Source organism: Xyrauchen texanus, chromosome 33 (assembly GCF_025860055.1).
Source record: "Xyrauchen texanus isolate HMW12.3.18 chromosome 33, RBS_HiC_50CHRs, whole genome shotgun sequence".
In the NCBI taxonomy this organism is placed as follows: Eukaryota; Metazoa; Chordata; class Actinopteri; order Cypriniformes; family Catostomidae; genus Xyrauchen; species Xyrauchen texanus.
In genome coordinates, this window is record NC_068308.1 from 16,863,750 (window position 1) to 16,883,120 (window position 19,371).

Sequence of the window (19,371 nt, forward strand, 5' to 3'; positions counted from 1 at the left end):
ACTCGAGAAGGAATGGCTGGCAGCCTGACATATAACGTCAAGATTGTTTTTCTTTTCAGTGTTTTTTATTTTTCTGATAAAGTTTGCCCTAACAGCCAAAAATCTGTCCAAGTTGCTCTATGAGTGATTTATATAAGTGTTGTCTCATCCATCTGACTGTTGCAAGGTTTCCAAAGTCACATTTCATTCAAGATTAAGACTTGAGAAAAGAATTTAAAGGGATGATGTGGCTTAAGGAATAATTGGAAGATTGTCATAATTTACTCACACTCATGTTATTTAATTCAAACTTTCTTCCATTAAACACAAAAAGTGTTGTTAGACAGAATGTACAGGCTGCTCTTTTACATACAATGCCAGTGAATGGGGATGGGGGGCCATCAAGGCATCAAGGTTTTAATAAAACGTACCTCCCTAATGTAACATTTTATCCTAAACTTAACCAATAGTGTTCATAAAGAGAAATGAGAACTGAGGTTAACAAAACAGGCATCCTTACCCTTCACCAACACCTTACCTTAACCGATAGTATTTCAAAATGTAGAAGCGGAAATAAAATTTTCTATAGCAACCACGTCAATTTGTATCATTTTTATACCTCTGTCGTGTCACATGTCAGCTTGATTTCTTGTGAGGTTTGATCCACAGTCCTCCGAGTCCAAAGTCCAAGACTCTATGAGGTGTGCTACCGTGCAAGGTAATCATATTGGAAAAAGTGTATATATATGTAGGTGGATCTGTTATACAAGCGTTAAAATGTATAATTTTTCAAAAGATGCATTAGAGTAAAGGTGTCTCACTATCATAACATAGCTATAGTCTGAGTAATAGAGAGAAAAATAAGTGTTTATAAAGTCATTATCAGCCATTGAAGTCATGATTTCAGTAAAAGTGAATAAAACGAAAGTGGATTAAACACACAGTTGTTGTAGCGCCTCCTGGTGTTAATTTCACCTGGAAACTGCAGGGAATTGAACAGTGAGACCTGTATAACAAGTTTTGCAAAAATGCATATAGTCACATTTTCACTATGAGACCAGGTTGCATTTTACAGTCCAAATGTGAATCTGATTTATTTATTTAAAAATGTTCACATGTGAAGGCTTTTATTTTGATATTCATACACCTGTAGAGAACTTTGGGTAACTTGTGGGTGCTGAGAGAGAAGAAAGTGAGCTGGAATTGATTGAGCATCTCCTCTCCCACTCTATGAGTGTAATTGAATTACTTCGCCCATTACAGTTGTTGATCCTGTTAAATCCTGAGTCCATTGTCTTCACTGGATATCTTTATAATACATGGGCCATTTTAAAGCTCTCGGATACTGTTAAACATGCCATAAACTAATTAAGGATCGCACTGAGAACAGCTCCCAAAGAGCACGTGAAGATTAACCACTTTTAATGAGGTGAAGTACGCACCATTACGGAGGTTCATGCCAAACCCCTGCAAAAATCGAAATCAACGTTTTGATGAACGTAGCTAATAAATATTATTATTAATTAATAATGTGCTCCGATTCACTTTCATTTAATGATTGTGTAGTGGCAAATTTTCTTTGTCATTGTGGGTTCATCCACAGAGTGTAAATTTGACACATTGACACAGAGGAGCCCTCTGTGAAATATGGGCCTGTCCAGGGCTGGATTGGTAATCTGGCATACTGGGCATTTTCCCGGTTGGCGAACGCACTTTGTGGCTGATCAGGGGCGGACTGGCCATCGGGAGAACTGGAACTAAGCTGAAATGAGCTGCCGAGTTATGCAGAATGGGCCACAAAATGTGCTGAATGGGGCAGCGCTATGCAGAAAAGCACAGCGATTTTTTCAATATAATTTTTCATGTCATTCATATGTTTTTTAAAGCCTTAAAGGAAATCATATATCTCTATTTTATTATATACTCCTGAGACCCAGGAATGGTCTCAGGAGTATATAATAAAATTCTTTCACTCCAGGAATGTTTGTTATTCATGTTTTTGAGATGTTATTGACATTACAGCTGATTTTCTTAAAAACATTTATATATAATTCTGATTAAATGTAATGGCCAGCATCATCAAATCACTGCCAATCACATAAAAAAAAGAAAATTATTATAAAATTCTGAATCTATGAACTGATTATCACTGTCCCATGTCTGCAAACATGTTGAGTGGTTCAAAAATGATTTGCAGCCTGAAACGGAACTTTTGGTCAGATTTCTAGGAATGAATACACTTAGCTGCAAAGGAACGATGGGATAGGATGCACCTATTTAGTGAATGACTAAACCTCCAGTGCTGTCTGTCTGCACTGGTCCAAGAACAGTTTGAAATGCACCTTATATTCATCCTAACTCCATATAAAGCCTCTGAAAGCAAAATTTTTTCATCTTTTGGATGAACTCATTTATTATCAATGGCTATATTTACATGCACCATCATAATGCGATTATAATGCGATTAAGGCAATAATGTGATTAAACTACAGCTCATGTAAACTGAATATTGCAATTATGCTAATAATCAGAGTAATTATAATTGCAGTAAGATATGTGGAGTACTCCAATTTTAATCACTTTATACTGGAATGTAAATACTTTAATTGCATTCCTTCCACTCTGACCAAAGTGCGGCTGCACCAGTGCTGCTGATGGATCATGTTCCACTCAAGCACAGGATGGAAGACATTGTGAAAAAGAAAAGGCTACATTTACTTTTTGGCTTAATGTTAAACGGCAGTTCCATGCACCATTTTCAAGAGGTGGTGCTCCCACATCTACAGCCCCATGGCAAAAGAAAACATATTTTCCCAAGTTGTGTCCGTTTGAATGTCCATTTGAAGTTTGAATTGAATGTTGTCGCAATAAAAAGGCCAGGTGCCGCAAAATAATGGGAACGATACGTAGCCATTGTGAAAATGTAAATGTATAGCACCTTATTATATAGTGTTAACAAACATAAATGTAACAAAATTTTGATTAAAATGAAGCAAATGACCCACAGATTTCCTACTGTGAAAAGTTATTCAAAATAACCAAAATAACTGACATAGGTTTCATTTAAACATTTGAAGAATTTGCTTACCAGAGGCACTTTTGTTGGCACTGTGCCCATAGAAGCAGTTAACGGAAATCTATGCCTTGGTGTTTGGTCAGATGACTCATTAAGTCAGAAGTTTAACCCATAATCATTAAGTGACTCCTTAGACTGTCCCACGAGGATATTATTCCAAAATATTCATATTTAAATTGGACTAATATCCTTGTACTTCATAAGGTGTATGAAACACATTTGTATTACAACTAGTCATCATAGTTGTGAAAGCCCTAAAAGATGTAATTAATCGTCATAATCATGCAAGCCCTAAAACAGACAATTAATCATCATAATCACAATTATTTTTATGACAATTAATTGTTCAAATGTAATAATCATGAAATTCCTAGAAGCAATACAATAGATTTGAGTGAGAAACAGCCCAAATTGCTATTGCAACTCTCAAAACTCCAATAACATCCATCACTGCTTGCTGCATACCATATTCGATCGTAACACACCAGTTTTGAATATGGAAAATATGACTACAACTTTCATGATTCTTTCATTTTGCTTTTTTGTAATTTTTGGAACTTCTGTCCCCATTCATCTTAATTCTATCAAAAAGATCAGCACGAACATTCTGCCTACCTTGTCCTTTTGTGTTCCATGAAAAAAAGAAAGTCATAAAGGTTTAGAACAACATCAGGGTAAGTAATTGATGACAGAGCTTTAATTTTTAACTAATAACTACTTGACTCTGTCTGCACACCACATGCATATCTTTGCTAAAATGGCATGTCATTTGCTTTGTTTCTCTGTCAGGTATACTACATGGGCAGACAGCACAGGCTGATGGAGCTCCATCAGACATCCGAAGAACAAGGAGAGGCCAACAGGATCCCAGTAGACACACTCAGAACAGAACTGGACAAGAGACGTCCAATGGCCTGTCTATTGACACACTCCCTGACAACATGACAAGAGTGGTGGTGAGTTAATACTGTAGCTCCTACTTTTGTCCTGTCTCTCTTCCGTTTTCTGTACGTTTTTTTCCTTGGATTTGTTCCATGTGAATTATCTTAAAGTCACTTTAACAACTCATTCATTAACATTCAAGCCTTCTTAAATGCGTCATTGACATTAATTACTCAGCAAGTGATGTTTTTTTCCTTGGTAATTTAAAACCCCTCATGTCTTTACTGCCAGCATGCAATTAATTATATTGTTTACCTGAAAGGTTCGATTTAAAAAAATGTCTAATGATACATATGAGATCGCTTAATGTCCTGGCAACAGGTTGCAAAACACGTCATCTCCTCTGATGATGTGATTGTTGGGTCATACGGTCAATGAAGGATTTACTCATCTACAGGATAAACCAGCATGAATTTATGAGATCACGGGAGGGAATAAATGTCCCATGCAGGACAAGCAGATCCTCCGGCAACTCTCCAGAGTGTTTGTCGGTGCAAGTTTGTGTATATAAACTTGGGTCCAAAAGTCTGAGACCACATTGAATAACTGGGATTCAAAATCTAATTTTAACCTAGAAAAATAAACAAAGTTTTAGTATTTCTAGGTCACTAATTAAATAAGCAAATTTGTGAAACTGTCCATGTTAATTCCTTTTGTACAAAGTGTCAGGAACAGAGAGCCTCAGGATCCAAGCACAGAGTTTAAAAAAACAAATGATGTATTAACACAAAAAGGGCAAAAACAAATCAAAACTCCCACAAAGGGGGAAAACAAACATAAACCCCATAGGGGAAAAGGTAATCTAGCACTGGGGCAGCAGTCAGTGGGAACGGGAACAACTGGAATGGGTAGGGATGAACAGGACAGAAAACTAGACCAACCTACAGACTGACTGGAATAAACAAACAAATACACAGGACCGACTGGAAAACATGACTGGAAACTAGACAAACTGTCACTGGATAGCAAACATGAGGAGACTAAATTAGGGAGAATAGCGAGTGAAAGCGGAGCAATGCATTCTCACAATAAACTAAATCTTAGCGAGGCATACGCCATGCAATCTACAAAAACAAGACAGAAAAACCTGTGTGGGAGTTCGGCCACACACAAACCCCATATCTTAGACCGAAGTGACCGAACCTCAGCACAATGTGAAGACAGTCGAGACTCGGGCACGCAGTCCTACGGGACCGTGACATGAGGTGCACCGGTGTTCGCGAGAGACAGACATAAACTGTGGTGGTGGCATAGTGGGCTAAAGCACTAAACTGTTAAGCAGAAGGTTGTCGGTTCGATCCCCATAGCCACCACCATTGTGTTCTTGAGCAAGCACTTAACACCAGGTTGCTCTGGGGGGATTGTCCCTGTAATAAGGGCTCTGTAAGTCGCTTTGGATAAAGGGGAACATAAATGTAAACTATTTACTCGAGTGCATGCTACTAAGATGACAGAAGCACAATGCACCCACGTCAATAACAGACAAACACACTGAGCATGAGTGTCTGGATCCTGATATGGACTGAAACTGAACCAGACAGGAAGTCAGGACCCAGACACCATACTCCATACATGAAAAAAGACAGACCGAAGAGCACATGGCAGGGTATACAACCAAAACCATGCGCTCACACAAAAGACAGACAAAGAAACACAAGACAGACATTGGACAATGATGCCACGGTCATGTCAGACAAAACCCCAGACAAACAGATAGGACTGTGACCTTAACACCCCCCATCCCCCCAAGGGATGCCTCCTTGTGTCCCAAAATGGGAACATCAAACAATACACAAGACAGACAAAAGGAACGCTAACAGAAAACATAACAGAAAGGGAGGAAAACCAGGGAGGGAACTTAAGGAAAGGGGCAGGTCTGGTGGACATGGTACAGGAGGGAATGGCTCAGGGGCGGGCACTGGCCGCAACAGGGGAATGCCCTCCATTGCCATGAACACTGGCAGAGACTGGGGAATGGTCTCCTTGGTCGTGAGCACTGGGAGGGACAGGAGAACAGTGGCTGTGAGCACAGGCAGTAAAAGGGGAATGACCTCCGTGGTCTTGGGCACTGGTAGTGACGGGAGAAAAGCCTTTGTGTCTGTGAGGATGCTAGCACTGGGATGGCCGAGGCTTCAGGCCCTGGTTCTGGGATGGATGAGGCTTCAAGTGCTGGCTCTGGGACAAACGAGGCTTCAGGAACTGGCTCGTTGACCTTGGCAGGCATGGACAATGGCTCGTTGGCCATGGCATTAATGGTCGCTAGCCTTAAGAATTATCTTAAAGTCACTTTAACAACTCATTCATTAACATTCAAGCCTTCTTAAATGCGTCATTGACATTAATTACTCGGTAAGTGATGTTTTTTTCCTTGGTAATTTAAAACCCCTCATGTCTTTACTGCCAGCATGCAATTAATTATATTGTTTACCTGAAAGGTTCGATTTAACATTTTTACTAATGATACATATGAGATCGCTTAATGTCCTTGCAACAGGTTACGAAACACATCTCCTCTGATGATGTGATTGTTGGGTCATACGGTCAATGGAGGAATTACTCATCTACAGGATAAACCAGCATGAATTTATGAGATCACGGGAGGGAATAAATGTCCCATGCAGGACAAGCAGATCCTCTCCAGAGTGTTTGTCGGTGCAAGTTTGTGTATATAAAGTTGGGTCCAAAAGTCTGAGACCACATTGAAAAACAGATTCAAAATCTAATTTTAACCTAGAAAAATAAACAAAGTTTTAGTATTTCTAGGTCACTAATTAAATAAGTACATTTGTGAAACTGTCCATGTTAAGTCCTTTTGTACAATGTGTCAGGAACAGAGAGCCTCAGGATCCAAGCACAGAGTTTAAAAAAACAAATGATGTATTAACACAAAAATGGCAAAACAAATCAAAACTCCCACAAGGGGGAAAAATATAAACTACCCCGTAGGGGGAAAAGGTAATCTAGCACTGTTTCAGTGGAAACGGGAACAACTGGAATGGGTAGAGATGAACAGGACAGGAAACTAGACCGACTGACAGACTGACTGGAATAAACAAACAAATACACAGGACCGACTGGAAAACATGACTGGAAACTAGACAAACTGTCACTGGATAGCAAACATGAGGAGACTAAATTAGGGAGAAGAAACAATAGGTTAACAAGACAGGGTAGTTGTGACTAATAAACTAATAATGGGCACACAAAGAGGTGGGGTGTGACGTATGACAGAGAGACACACAGCGATTCAGCAAACAAAATAAATCCACGTGCTCACAAGATGATCGCACATCGCCAAGACAATAAGGCAATATACACCCATGCCAACTGACAGCCAAGACGAGCGAAAGCGGAGCAATGCATTCTCACAATAAACTAAATCTGAGCGAGGCATACGCCATGCAATCTACAAAAACAAGACAGAAATACCTGTGTGAGAGTTCGACCACACACAAACCCCAAATCTTAGACCGAAGTGACTGAACCTCAGCACAACGTCAAGACAGTTGCAACTTGGGTGTGCAGCATGAAATGAGGCGCACCTGTGTTCATGAGAGACAGACATAAACTATTGACAAGAGTGCGTGCTACCAAGATGACATAAACACGATGCACCCACATCAATAACAGACAGACACATGGAGCATGACCGAACCAGACAGGAAGTCAGGACCCAGACACCATTCTCCAGACATGAAAGAAGACAGACCGAAGAGCGCACGGCAGGGAATACAACCGATACTGTGCGCTCACACAAAAGACAGACAACGAAACACAAGACAGACATGGGATGATGATGCCACGGTCCTCTCAGACAAAACCCCATAGAGTACTGTGACACAAAATGTCAGATGTGCTTGCTTCCATTGATGAACACAAGATGCTCTTAAGAACATTCTCAAATCATGCTGGATAACATGGATTATCAGGTTTTGAGTTCCAGTGCATGCTGTCATAAATTCTGAAAAACATAAAAATGTTACTCATCCTTTCGTTCAAAATGTTATGCTAATATAATTTGTAATGAAAAAGCTAAATATTTTTTTTTTCACAACAGTGGTCTTGAGGGCTTGATATTTAATATGTGCATGTAAGAATAGTTTTGATCAAATCAATTGTTACGCTTCCCTCCCCTCAGTACAAATTAAAAACAGATTTCCTGCTAGTCTTGCCAGATTACAATGCTCCTCTAAGTGTGTGAGAGACTGTGGGGGTCTGTTTGAGTTTGTGTTCCCTGCTGAAAAAAAAAATCTTAAACCAGCATAAGCTGATTGGCTGGTCTTTATGTGACCTCTCAGCCTGGTCACTTTTGGGCACTTTTCAGCTGGTGTGGATGTAAGACCAAAGTGGATTCTTTAGGTATCATTTGGGGTGGAACCCTCGGAAGGTACCCATTAAGTTCTCTGAGAAACATACTTCTGTAGCAGATCCTTCAAGTCCTGTAAGCTGTTAGGTGGAGCCGCCATGGATCGGACTTGTTGGTCCAACACATCCCACAGATGCTCAATCAGATTGAGATCTGTGAAATTAGGAGGCCAGGGCAACACCTTGAACTCTTCATCGTGTTCCTCAAACCATTCCCGAACAATTCCCGATAATGCGCCCTGCAGTGTGGCAGGGCGCATTATCCTGCTGAAAGAGGCCACTGCCATAAGGGGAACATCACTGCCATGAAAGGTGTACCTGGTCTGCAACAATGTTTAGGTAGGTGGCACATGTCAAACTGATGTCCACATGAAATGCCAGACCCTGGGTTTCCCAGCAGAACATTTTAGAGTATCATACTCCCTCAACCGGATTGTCATCTTCCCACAGTGCATCCTGATGCCATCACTTCTCCAGATAAATGGTGCACATGTACACAATAGCCACAGTAGACCTTCTGTCAGTTCAGATCAGACAGGATAATCTTTTGTTGCCCTCGTACATCGACGAGCCTTGAGCCCCATCACCCTGTCACTGGTTTGTGGTTTGTCCCTCCTTGGAAAACTCTGTTGGTAGCAACCCAGAAGCCTTGCCATTTCAGAGATGCTCTGACCCTGTCATCTGGCCATAAAAAATGTTCCCATGTAAAAGTCACTCAAGTCTTTACTCCTGGCCATTTCTCCTGCGCTCTACAAATTTACTACAATAACTGATTTTTCCCTTACCAGCTAATCTAACCAGCCCTTGAAACGTGGCCTTGTTTTGAAATTATCATCATTATTTACTTCACCTGTAAGTGGTCTATATTTTGGCTCATCTGTGTATATCTTAAGAGGCCCAAAACCTTGCCCTTATTACGGGATTACTAAAGGAACCATTGATGACCTTTAGAGTTCTTGCAGGATCTAAAATGTTTTAGTGAATCTTTACATTTTTCCAAGCTTGGAAAAGCTTGGAAATTAGCTTTAAACAGCTAAGATGTACAAACCAGCTAAGGCTGGTCCAAATGGGGATTTTTTCTTGACCAACCCTATGACTAGCATTTCTGTGTTTCTTTTATTGGAGATTATTTGGTATGTCCAGAATTTTTTTTAACCATAAGCAGGAGTAATCAGGCAGAGGTCTTCTTTGTTGGAGAAATGAGAGTGTATGCTGATGGATGTTTCCCCCAGAAATACAGGCTGGTCTTTGGGTAGATAATCTGGGTTGCAGGCAGTTTTGTGGAGCTGTGCTGCGAAAAGAGAGAGAGAGAGTGCACTGCTTTTAACTGCTCCATTTTCCTCTGCTTCCTGCACCTTTTATATATACTGCTTTCATCCTTCTCCGTCACCTTGAGCAGGAGGATTCATTAATAATGTGACAAAGAACTGGGACTGCGAGGTCCTTTAAGCACACACATGTGCTCAAACACACACATGTGGGAAGGCCTCAAGATGCATAATACAATACTGAGAGCCTCAGCTCTAATATTTCTTTGGTTTACCTGCAGTGGTCTCCCTGTTTGTCTCTGAGGTAAACCGTTCATCGTGTTTTGAACTAAGAGTAATTACGAATAATGAACTGGTACAGACAGAGTTTACCATAGTTCACTGAAGCGTCTTATGCATAAAGTCAAATAAATTCCATATGTGTGTATATTCATAGCGATTTGATGTTGTGTTTTTATTCCCTCCTACACTAGCTAATCCTGTTTGTTGGAACATAAAATTTGATTTTTCACAGCTGTTTTCCATACAAAACATTTTATTGTAACCACAGCTGTCAATCCCCAAAAAGGCACTATGAAAGCACCAGAAAAGTAGCCCATACAAATTGTGCACTGCATTTCAAGCTTTGTATGAATAAAAGTCTGAAATTTAAAGCAACAGTTCACCCAAAAAAAACGAAAATTGTCTCATCATTTTCTCACCCTCATGCCACCCTCAATTTTTTTAGAAGAATATTTCAGCTCTGTAGGTTCATACAATGCAAGTGAATGTTGACCAAAATTGTGAAGTTCCAAAATGCACATAAAGGCAGCATAAAAGTGATCCATATGACTCCAGTGGTTTAATGCATTTCTTTTGAAGAGATCAAAGAGCGTTTGGGTGAGAATAGACCAGAATGTAACTCCTTTTACATAGAAAATCTTCATATCAGCAGTCTCCTTGATGATCATGTTTTCAAGCTCGATTAAATTTTTTAGCACCATCTAGTGCTCTGCACATTTTTCAAGCATTAGGAAGTGTAATCGAGCTTGAAATATTGATTGTCCCAAGGATAAAGCAATGGCAACAGGTATAGTGAAAAAGGATTTATTTTTTTGGTCTGTTCTCACCCAAAACTGACTGGATGCCTTCAGAAGACATGGATTAAACCACTGGGTTTTATGGATTAAGTTTTTTCCATTCACTTGCATTGTATGGACCTACAGAGCTGAAATATTCTTCCAAAAATCTTAGTTTGTATTCAGCAGAATAAAGAAAATCATACACGTCTGGAAAGATATGAAGGTAAGAACATGTAAATGATGAGTGAACAGCTCACTGAAGTGGAAGATTATCAGTTAATAATTATAATTAAATAATAATAATTTAATTATCTCACATTTTATAGTTTGGCCTAGCTATATAAAAAATACTAAAAGAATAACAGTATGAGAATGAGTTAATAATGACAGAATTTTCCTTTTGGGGTGTACTATCCCTTTAATTATCCTATAATCTGCCTTTTTGCATGTTATTATTGGCATATTATGCTAATATTCTCTTTTTCTGTCTCTCAGGAGGACTCTCAGAAGTACTACTCCTGGCATAGTTTTGGTCCTGGTGACAAACGAACGCAGCAGCTCTGGGTCGATCTTGATTCGGTCCATCAAGGACCTGTCAGAGTGCATGGTATTTTGTCCAACACACACCGACAAGCATCGGTGAGACAACCACGCAATTAAATATATATATTCTACATTCTTGTGCTCTTACATATATATTCACATGGCCCACATGGGCACAGTTAAAACACACATCTTATTCAAGCATGTAATTATGTTGTTACATCTCTGCCTACATTTCCTATTTTTCTCTCTCTCTCCTCCACTTTTTGTACTCCCGGTCCCCTCACTAGCGGGTGGCACTAACCTTTGACTTTCCATTCTATGGACATCAAGTGAGACAAATCACCATAGCAACTGGAGGTATTGTACATAGATGCATTTCACCTCTACCTTTTATTCCAGGCCATTTAAAGCATTTTAGAGCATTTAGATCACACAAACACAACTGATAATATAACCGACAAAAGATCCACTATGCCTCTGTAAGTTCCTGTGTCTTATTTAAGATGGGGTCAGTTTCTTCCTTTTTGATATTTAGCTCATTTCACTAAAGGTAAGTTAATAATGGGCTACTTAATGACCCCTTCCCAAATTAGTCTCAGATAAATGGAGTGGAATGAGGAGGAAGCTTCGGTTAATGAAAAATTCATATTTCCCTTCGCCTATGGGATGATTTTACAGAGTCAATTTGTCTGTTTCCACATTAACCCCAGACTCACTGTAGCACTATTCTACTTTAATTCATTTCCATAAAACTATTGTCATAATATTAAAATGGAAAGAGATTTGTTCCATTCTGGAACACAACAATAGAATCTTAAAAGCTCAAAATGATCTTAATTAACAGTAATGCCAAAGGCTGTAATTTATGGAATCAAAACAAGGATCTTTTATGAAAAACATTTTCTTCCCTTTCAACTCAAACTTTTTTATAGGGTTTATTTTCACTGGAGAGATCACACATCGAATGCTGACGGCGACCCAGTATATTGCTCCACTCATGGCAAACTTTGACCCCAGTTTTTCTAAAAACTCCACTGTACGGTATCTGGACAATGGTGAGTCCTTTTTAATAGAAATATGTATGGCTGCATCACAATTCACATATTATCGTATCATAATATTACACATATTATTTAGAATTAGTCAGGATTTTACTTTATTTATTTTATTTATACTGAATTGGAAACTTGCAGTGTATACCACATCATGCAGTGTATAAAGTTCCTATATCATCTAATTTTCACAACTCTAGTTTTTTATCTACTAAATTTCTTTTGGTTAGATTATTTTTTTAAGTTTTGTCAGCTGAATGATCAGTGCCAATTTAAACAAAAGTGCAACCCATGAAGAAACTGTATGTCTGTCCATCACAGCCTTGTTTTTATTCCTGTCAAAAATGTAATTTGTTGCTACTCTGAATAAGGTCCATAGTATTCAGGATTAGGACTGTGCATCCATCCATGCTTTTTTGGTTATTGTTGCGCACAACCAGGGGTTAAATTGGGCTCGAAAAATCCGGAACAGTGTTCAAGCTTCATTGTTTCCCAAAAAGAAAAGAAAATTGCAATTTTCTATATTCCTATATTGCAGGTTTTATTTTATCCAGTACACATGTTAATCTCCATTTAGCAAGTGTACTTGCTATCTCGTATATCTTGCCTAGGGCACCAGAACCACCAACAGATTGGTTCTCTATTAACTTTTTCAGTCAAACTCAGGCAATGAGTACAACTTCTATGCTAGTTTGTACCAATATAGTCTGACTGAAGTATGTGCTTTCCTATCACTAGTGAATATTTGCAGCCCTGCATGTCTATTTGAGCTTTAACCTAACTATTGACCTCTGACTTTTGGTGCCACAGGTGATGTGTTCGTGGTGCAGTGGGACAAGGTGAGGCTGAAAGATCGAGAGATGGAAGGAGCTTTCACATTCCAAGCTGTTCTCCATCGTAACGGGACCATTGTCTTTGGCTACAAAGACGTGAGTCGACTCCAACTGTTTTCTTTGGCTCAGCTTAACCGAGATAATATGAATTCACAAAAGTTGTTATGTAGCCAACTGTTGAAAATGTTGAATGTATTACTTGGATAATCAGTCGAAGTTGCTGTCATCAAAATACATTTTGCACAAACCTTGGCTAATGCATATCAAATTCACAAAGAAGCAAAAACATGGTTTTGATAGTATCTAATTTCCAATTTTTGGCATTTCTTAACAGGTTCCGGTGCTTGTGGAGAAAATCAACTCTACAGAGCACCCAGTAAAAGTGGGACTGTCTGATGCCTTTATGGCTTCTCTCTCTTCTCCACAGTCTCCAGGTCAGTTTGGGAGTGTTAAAGTGATAGTTCCCCCATAAGTGAAAATTCTGACAATATTTACTCGCCCACATGTTGTTCCAAACAGGTATGCTGTTTTTTCTATTTTTTCTGTGGGACACAACAGTTTAACATTTTGAAGCTCCAAAAAGTAGTCCATATGATTTATATGACATCCCATTTCTTCTTTTGCCACACGATAGCTTTTTGTGAGAAAAAGACAAAAGTTGATATTGTACCAGGTTAAAAAATGCTGTGTCGTAACCAAACATTATGAATTTAGGTCTGTTCCTCACAGAAACCTATCATATGTTTTCAAAAGTTTTGGAATTTAGTTCATCACAGCTTTGTTTGTTATTTTTGGAGCTCGACAGCCACTGGTCACTATGAACTGTGAAGAGTCTTTAAAAATTATCCTTTTGGAAAACAACAGCAAGCAGGTTTGGAATGACATGACGATAAGTAATGACAGAATTTACATTAATGGGTGAACTGTTCTTTCAATGTTTTAATTTACAGTACATTTACACAGTTACCCTTATGATCAACAATATATTGATGTATCATCAGCAGATAATAGGCGAAGGACTATTTACGAATACCATCGGGTGGAAATTGACACAACAAAGATCGTCAGTAGATCAGCATTTGAGTTTAGCCCCTTACCTAGTGAGTACCAATGACTTCTCGTGTTTCTCTCCTCTACGTCAATCACAAAATGGCTCACTTTAAAACTAAATATTCATAAATTTGACCACTTGTAAATGAAGATTTGCCCCCTGACATTAGACATTATATCCTGTTTTATGCTGGAATATCTGTCTCTAGCCTGCCTCCAGCACACTACCTGTGGACAATGTATCCAGTCTAACGTAACAACAGGCTGTGGGTGGTGCAATACTCTACAAAGGTACAGGCATTAACTGAGAGTCTGCTGTGTGTCTCCACTGAATTCAAGCTTAATATACTAAGCCATTTGTCTTCTGACAGTTTGTGTGTGTGTGTGTGTGTGTGTGTGTGTGTGTGTGTGTGTGTGTGTGTGTGTGTGTGTGTATGTGTGAGCGTGTATTTATCACTTTGTGGGGAACAAATGTCCCCATAAGGATAGGAAAACCCGAAATTTTTGACCTTGTGGGGACATTTTGTCGGTCCCCATGAGGAAAACAGCTTATAAATCATACTAAATTATGTTTTCTGAAAATGTAAAAATGCAGAAAGTTTTCTGTGAGGGTTAGGTTTAGGGGTAGGGTTAGGTTTAGGGGATAGAATATAAAGTTTGTACAGTATAAAAACCATTATGTCTATGGAAAGTCCCCATAAAACATGGAAACACAACGTGTGTGTGTGTGTGTGTGTGTGTGTGTGTGTGTGTGTGTGTGTGTGTGTGTGTGTGTGTGTGTGTGTGTGGTGTATGTAATCACTCAGATGTTCAGATGGTATAGACAGATACAGGCAGGAATGGCTGGACTACAGTTGCTCTGAGGAGGTAAGTGAAATCAATCTCCAAATGTGCACAATTGGTTGTTCCTTCAAATTCAAATGTATTTTTTGTGCTTTTCAAATGCCTGTTACCATATTAATTGTTTTATCCTTGTCCCAAAAAAAAAACTGGCTAGAGTGTGAAACATGTTTTAACAAGACTTTACTTTTTTGAAGTCTAAAGTTCTTAAAGTGCCTGAAGTTAAAGAAGCACCCATATTATACTATTACTGCTATACCAAGTAAAAGTTTTAGATTTCTTGGAAAAATTAGGGACTTTCCAAAAGGGTAGATTAAAATAGAGAATTTTGGATCTGTTGTTAAATTGCGAGTTTAGGATGGTGAAGCTTTGCATTAACACATAAAAAATCAACAAGAGACAGAACAGAAACAGAAGTTGCTTAAATCCATAGCACCCCCCCAAGCAACCTGTTGTCAAGTGTCTTGCTTAAAGACGTCATGAAATGGCTTGACATTTACTGTGCTGACATTTTTGTATTAATGTTTGGGTGCCACTGTAGCCCACTGTAAATAATAGGGGTGTGCAGTGAAGCCATTATCTGTATTTGTATATGTATCTGTTCATATAACAAAATTATCTGTATCTGTCTCTGCATTCGGATAGAAATGGGTGTGGGCGGGGCTTAACTCGGAAGTGCGTCAAAATAAAACAAATGTCCATTTTTAAATATTACTCTTACATTTATAGTTTCTATTCATAAAATATGGCTTTTCATAATAATAGCCTAATAATAATAATTAATATTATTATTTTAATTATTATTATACAACAATTATTTTAAAAGATTCTATATTCGAAATATTCTTTTTTTAAGCTGAATTTGTCGGCTACATTAACTGTGGAATATCTTGTTAACTGTGGTTTCTCCTGCTATTTCTAATATTAATATCTGCATGAAACAGAATTTTTGTTTGTCTGTGCATGTATAACAACATTATTCTGGAAGCAGGAGGTTTCAAGTAAAATGTAAAATGTCAAGAACAGATTTTGCAGTGAATAATAATAAAAAATGTAAACATTAAATTAACAGAAAATAAAATCAATATAGCTTACAAACAGGTGAAATTCTCATAAGTCTATCAGGAATTTATACGATAAGACAACATTATTTAGTTAAATAATAATAATGTTAGATTTATATAACGCCTTACCAGAGGTAGCACATTTTAAAGAAGAAGAGCATTTTTTTTCCCTTTGTTTTACATAAGGTGGAATATTCTGAATAGATGAATACTATAAGGAGCATTTAAAACTTTATGAGCATTAAAAAAAAATTTTTTTTTAAATAAAGCCTTAACAAGATACTTTTCTTAATCGCTGATGTGGACATAAATGTGGTCAACTTTATAAGATGGATAGATGGGCTCCAACATCAGGAATTTAACATCACTTTCCAGTGATTTGCATTGGGACGCCGGGATTGGGTTTCTGTCTGACAGGACCATGGCATTATCATCCCCTGTCTGTCTCGTGCTTCATGTATATTCTTTGTATAAGCGTATCTGTCAGGTTGTTGATTACCGCAGTGTGTGAGTTACCGTCATGCTCTCTCCAGTGATGTCACGCTCCTGTCACCTGGTAAGGTTGGGATTTTTTTGACAAGGACTATGGCATCATCGTTCCAAGAGATGGACAAGGACTGTGGTTTTATTCCAAGCATGTTGACGTTTTTGCCCTCATGTTTTTCAGGTGCTGCTGGCATGCGAAATCAGCGTTTCCATGGGCACCCTGATTGTTTCCATGAGAACGCTGAGCATGCCAACTTTCAGCTTCAATTGGCACCTGCCCCTTGTTTGTTCATGCCTATAATAATCCCCTGGTGGGTCAAATCCTTTGCTGTATTGTTAAATGTAGTTAGACGTTGAATGTTTAATGTTGCTCAGTGTTGACTGAGTTTTGAGCATTGTTGTGTGATGTCAAGCAACTAATCTTGCTATCTTTGTCTAGCTGGTGCTCATGTATCTGTTTGGTTACCTGTCTCTGTCTGCGTTTCGGGCGTGTGGTTACCTTCCAGCTTGCTGTATGTCTGTTCTGAATCGCCAGTGGAGGATTCCTCGTCTCTGCTTGCATGTCAGGAATATGACTGCCTCCTAATTGCCAAGGCTTTGTTCTCTGCACCTCACTATGCTTCAATGGACACTTCCTATGGATCAGCTCCTGACTTCCACAACGCATACACCTGTCTACGAATACACTCTTTCTATCTACCCTTTACGCAAACACAGTGCAGCACACCCCTCGCTACTGCAGCCAGTGCTGGGAATCTTATACTTCACCAGCACAGTTTATGTTGACATTTATTGTGAATAAATCCTTTGAACTGTTCCTCTGCTTTTGGATCCTTTGTCTCGCTTTCGCTCTGACAGAACAATACAGCCAAGTATGGGCCCAGTGGAGGAATCCACTCTTTGCTTCACCCTCTCTCAGCAGGGAGCTTTGATGGGACGTCAGCAGGATCAAACTGGGTTCTGGAGATGATGGCTTCACAGCTCGCTGAGTTCACCTCCACTGTACAGCAGCTCCGCACACCTTCCGATGCTGGCCCCTCTCTGTAGGACATCTTCAACCAGCGGTTGGCCCAGATCACCCCACTCTGCTTTCTCCAGGAAGGAGAGGGCGATGTTACAGACTTCGCCTCCAAGTTTTTGTTTGTGGCAGATGAGTTGGGTTGCACCGAGGCCTAAATAATTGGTATGCCTTAATGATCCTCTTTGCACATGGGAGATGGAAGGGCTGGGGACCCTCTGATTCTGGGAATTTTTGGAATACATCCATCACTGGAAGGATTGGATTAGACCTCAAAACAGGCAACTCTCCTGTTCCTCTGCTGCTGCCATCGCCCATGCTTGCCCCGGTCAACAAACCAGCACCCACACCTGCCCCGGTCAACGAGCCAGAACCCACGCCTGCCTCGGTGCTGTTCCCCTGTCACTGCCAATGCTCACAGCTGAGGAAGCTATTCCCCAGTCACTGCCTGTGCTCACAGCCACTGAGGCTGTTCCCCAGTCACTGCCTGTGCTCATAACCACAGAGGCTGCTCCCCTGTCCCAAGTCAAGTCAATTTTATTTGTATAGCGCCTTTCACAACACACATCGTTTCAAAGCAGCTTTACAGAATATCAGGCATTAACAGACGATAAAACTGTAATGTCTATAATGTCGATGAATCATCATTGTGTAATTAGTTAAAATACAATTGTTAATCGTGTTTAAAAATAAGTAATTAAATAATAATTGTATTACTAATCCCAGTGAGCAAGCTGAAAGCGACTGTGGCAAGGAACACAAAACTCCATAAGATTTTGATTAATGGAGTAAAAAGAACCTTGGGAGAAACCAGACTCACTGTGGGGGCCAGTTCCCCTCTGGCTAACATCATGAATATAATGTAAATATTACTTATGTATAGTTAAAGTCATGGTTTAAAATGATTAAACTAAGTAAGTGTTAAGGGTCAGTGATTAAACATTGATTTAGTTTGAACTATAAGATTAATGACCAATGTCTTTGAAGTCCATCCTGGATTAACTGCAGAAGTTCACATAGATGATTGTCCTTGTTAATTGGCTGATGAAGGCTTTTGTTGGCAGTAGTTAGTCTAAGCATTCCATTTCAAGAGAGTAGTCCATCAATAGACCGAGGTGATGCAGGCAGAGATCAGGGATGTGAAACGCAGTTCAACCTGGACGGTAATTTTGGTGAGGTTCGGTGTGGTTCATCCTAAATCCAAGGTTCAGACAATGGCATATGAAGTATCCCATTTCTTTTGGTTGGATTTGGCATCAGTTCATCCTCTGAAGTCCATCATAATAGACTGAAGTGATGTTTGGTTGGCACCGGCTGCATTTAGTCATCATCATTCAGCGACTCATAGCAGTGGAGTCCAACATGAAGCAGGAATGGTGCTGGATCCAGCCGGTTCTGGTGACCTCAGGATAGGAGTCCAGAGGTTGAGACAGGGAAACAAATAAAATAATATAAGCATAGATGCCATTAAATGTATTGCAGATTTATAAATCATGATCAAAGTTTCTGGTTAGTAAGTAAGTAAGTAAGTAAAATGTATTTCTATAGCACACTCAAACACAGCAAAGCTGACCGAAGTGCTGTACAGATGAATCTATAATACATTAAAATAAAAGAAACACGTCATGTACAGATGAATCTACAAAATATTAAAACAAAACGTCATTTAAAAAATAAAAATAAAAATGGCAAGACAATCTTATTTAATACTGCAAAACGCTAGAGAATATAAGTGCGTTTTAAGCCGAAGTTTAAAAATAGACAGCGATGAAGCTTGTCTAATGTCAAGTG

General features: G+C 39.2%; 1 protein-coding gene across 3 annotated transcripts in view; it reads left to right on the top strand.

Annotated features, from left to right (window-relative positions):
* The window catches only part of LOC127626840 (plexin domain-containing protein 1-like), an 81,479-nt gene that overhangs the window by 44,711 nt on the left and 17,397 nt on the right, over positions 1-19,371 (top strand). For 2 of the 3 annotated variants that reach the window (XM_052102919.1, XM_052102922.1), the window contains exons 3-11: positions 3,845-4,011; positions 11,187-11,330; positions 11,525-11,594; positions 12,170-12,292; positions 13,100-13,218; positions 13,457-13,556; positions 14,124-14,222; positions 14,382-14,463; positions 14,979-15,039. In XM_052102919.1, coding sequence (XP_051958879.1) covers positions 3,845-4,011; positions 11,187-11,330; positions 11,525-11,594; positions 12,170-12,292; positions 13,100-13,218; positions 13,457-13,556; positions 14,124-14,222; positions 14,382-14,463; positions 14,979-15,039 — 965 coding nt within the window. The remainder of the gene's footprint in view (positions 1-3,844; positions 4,012-11,186; positions 11,331-11,524; positions 11,595-12,169; positions 12,293-13,099; positions 13,219-13,456; positions 13,557-14,123; positions 14,223-14,381; positions 14,464-14,978; positions 15,040-19,371) is intronic. The other variant, XM_052102920.1, reaches the window with a different exon arrangement.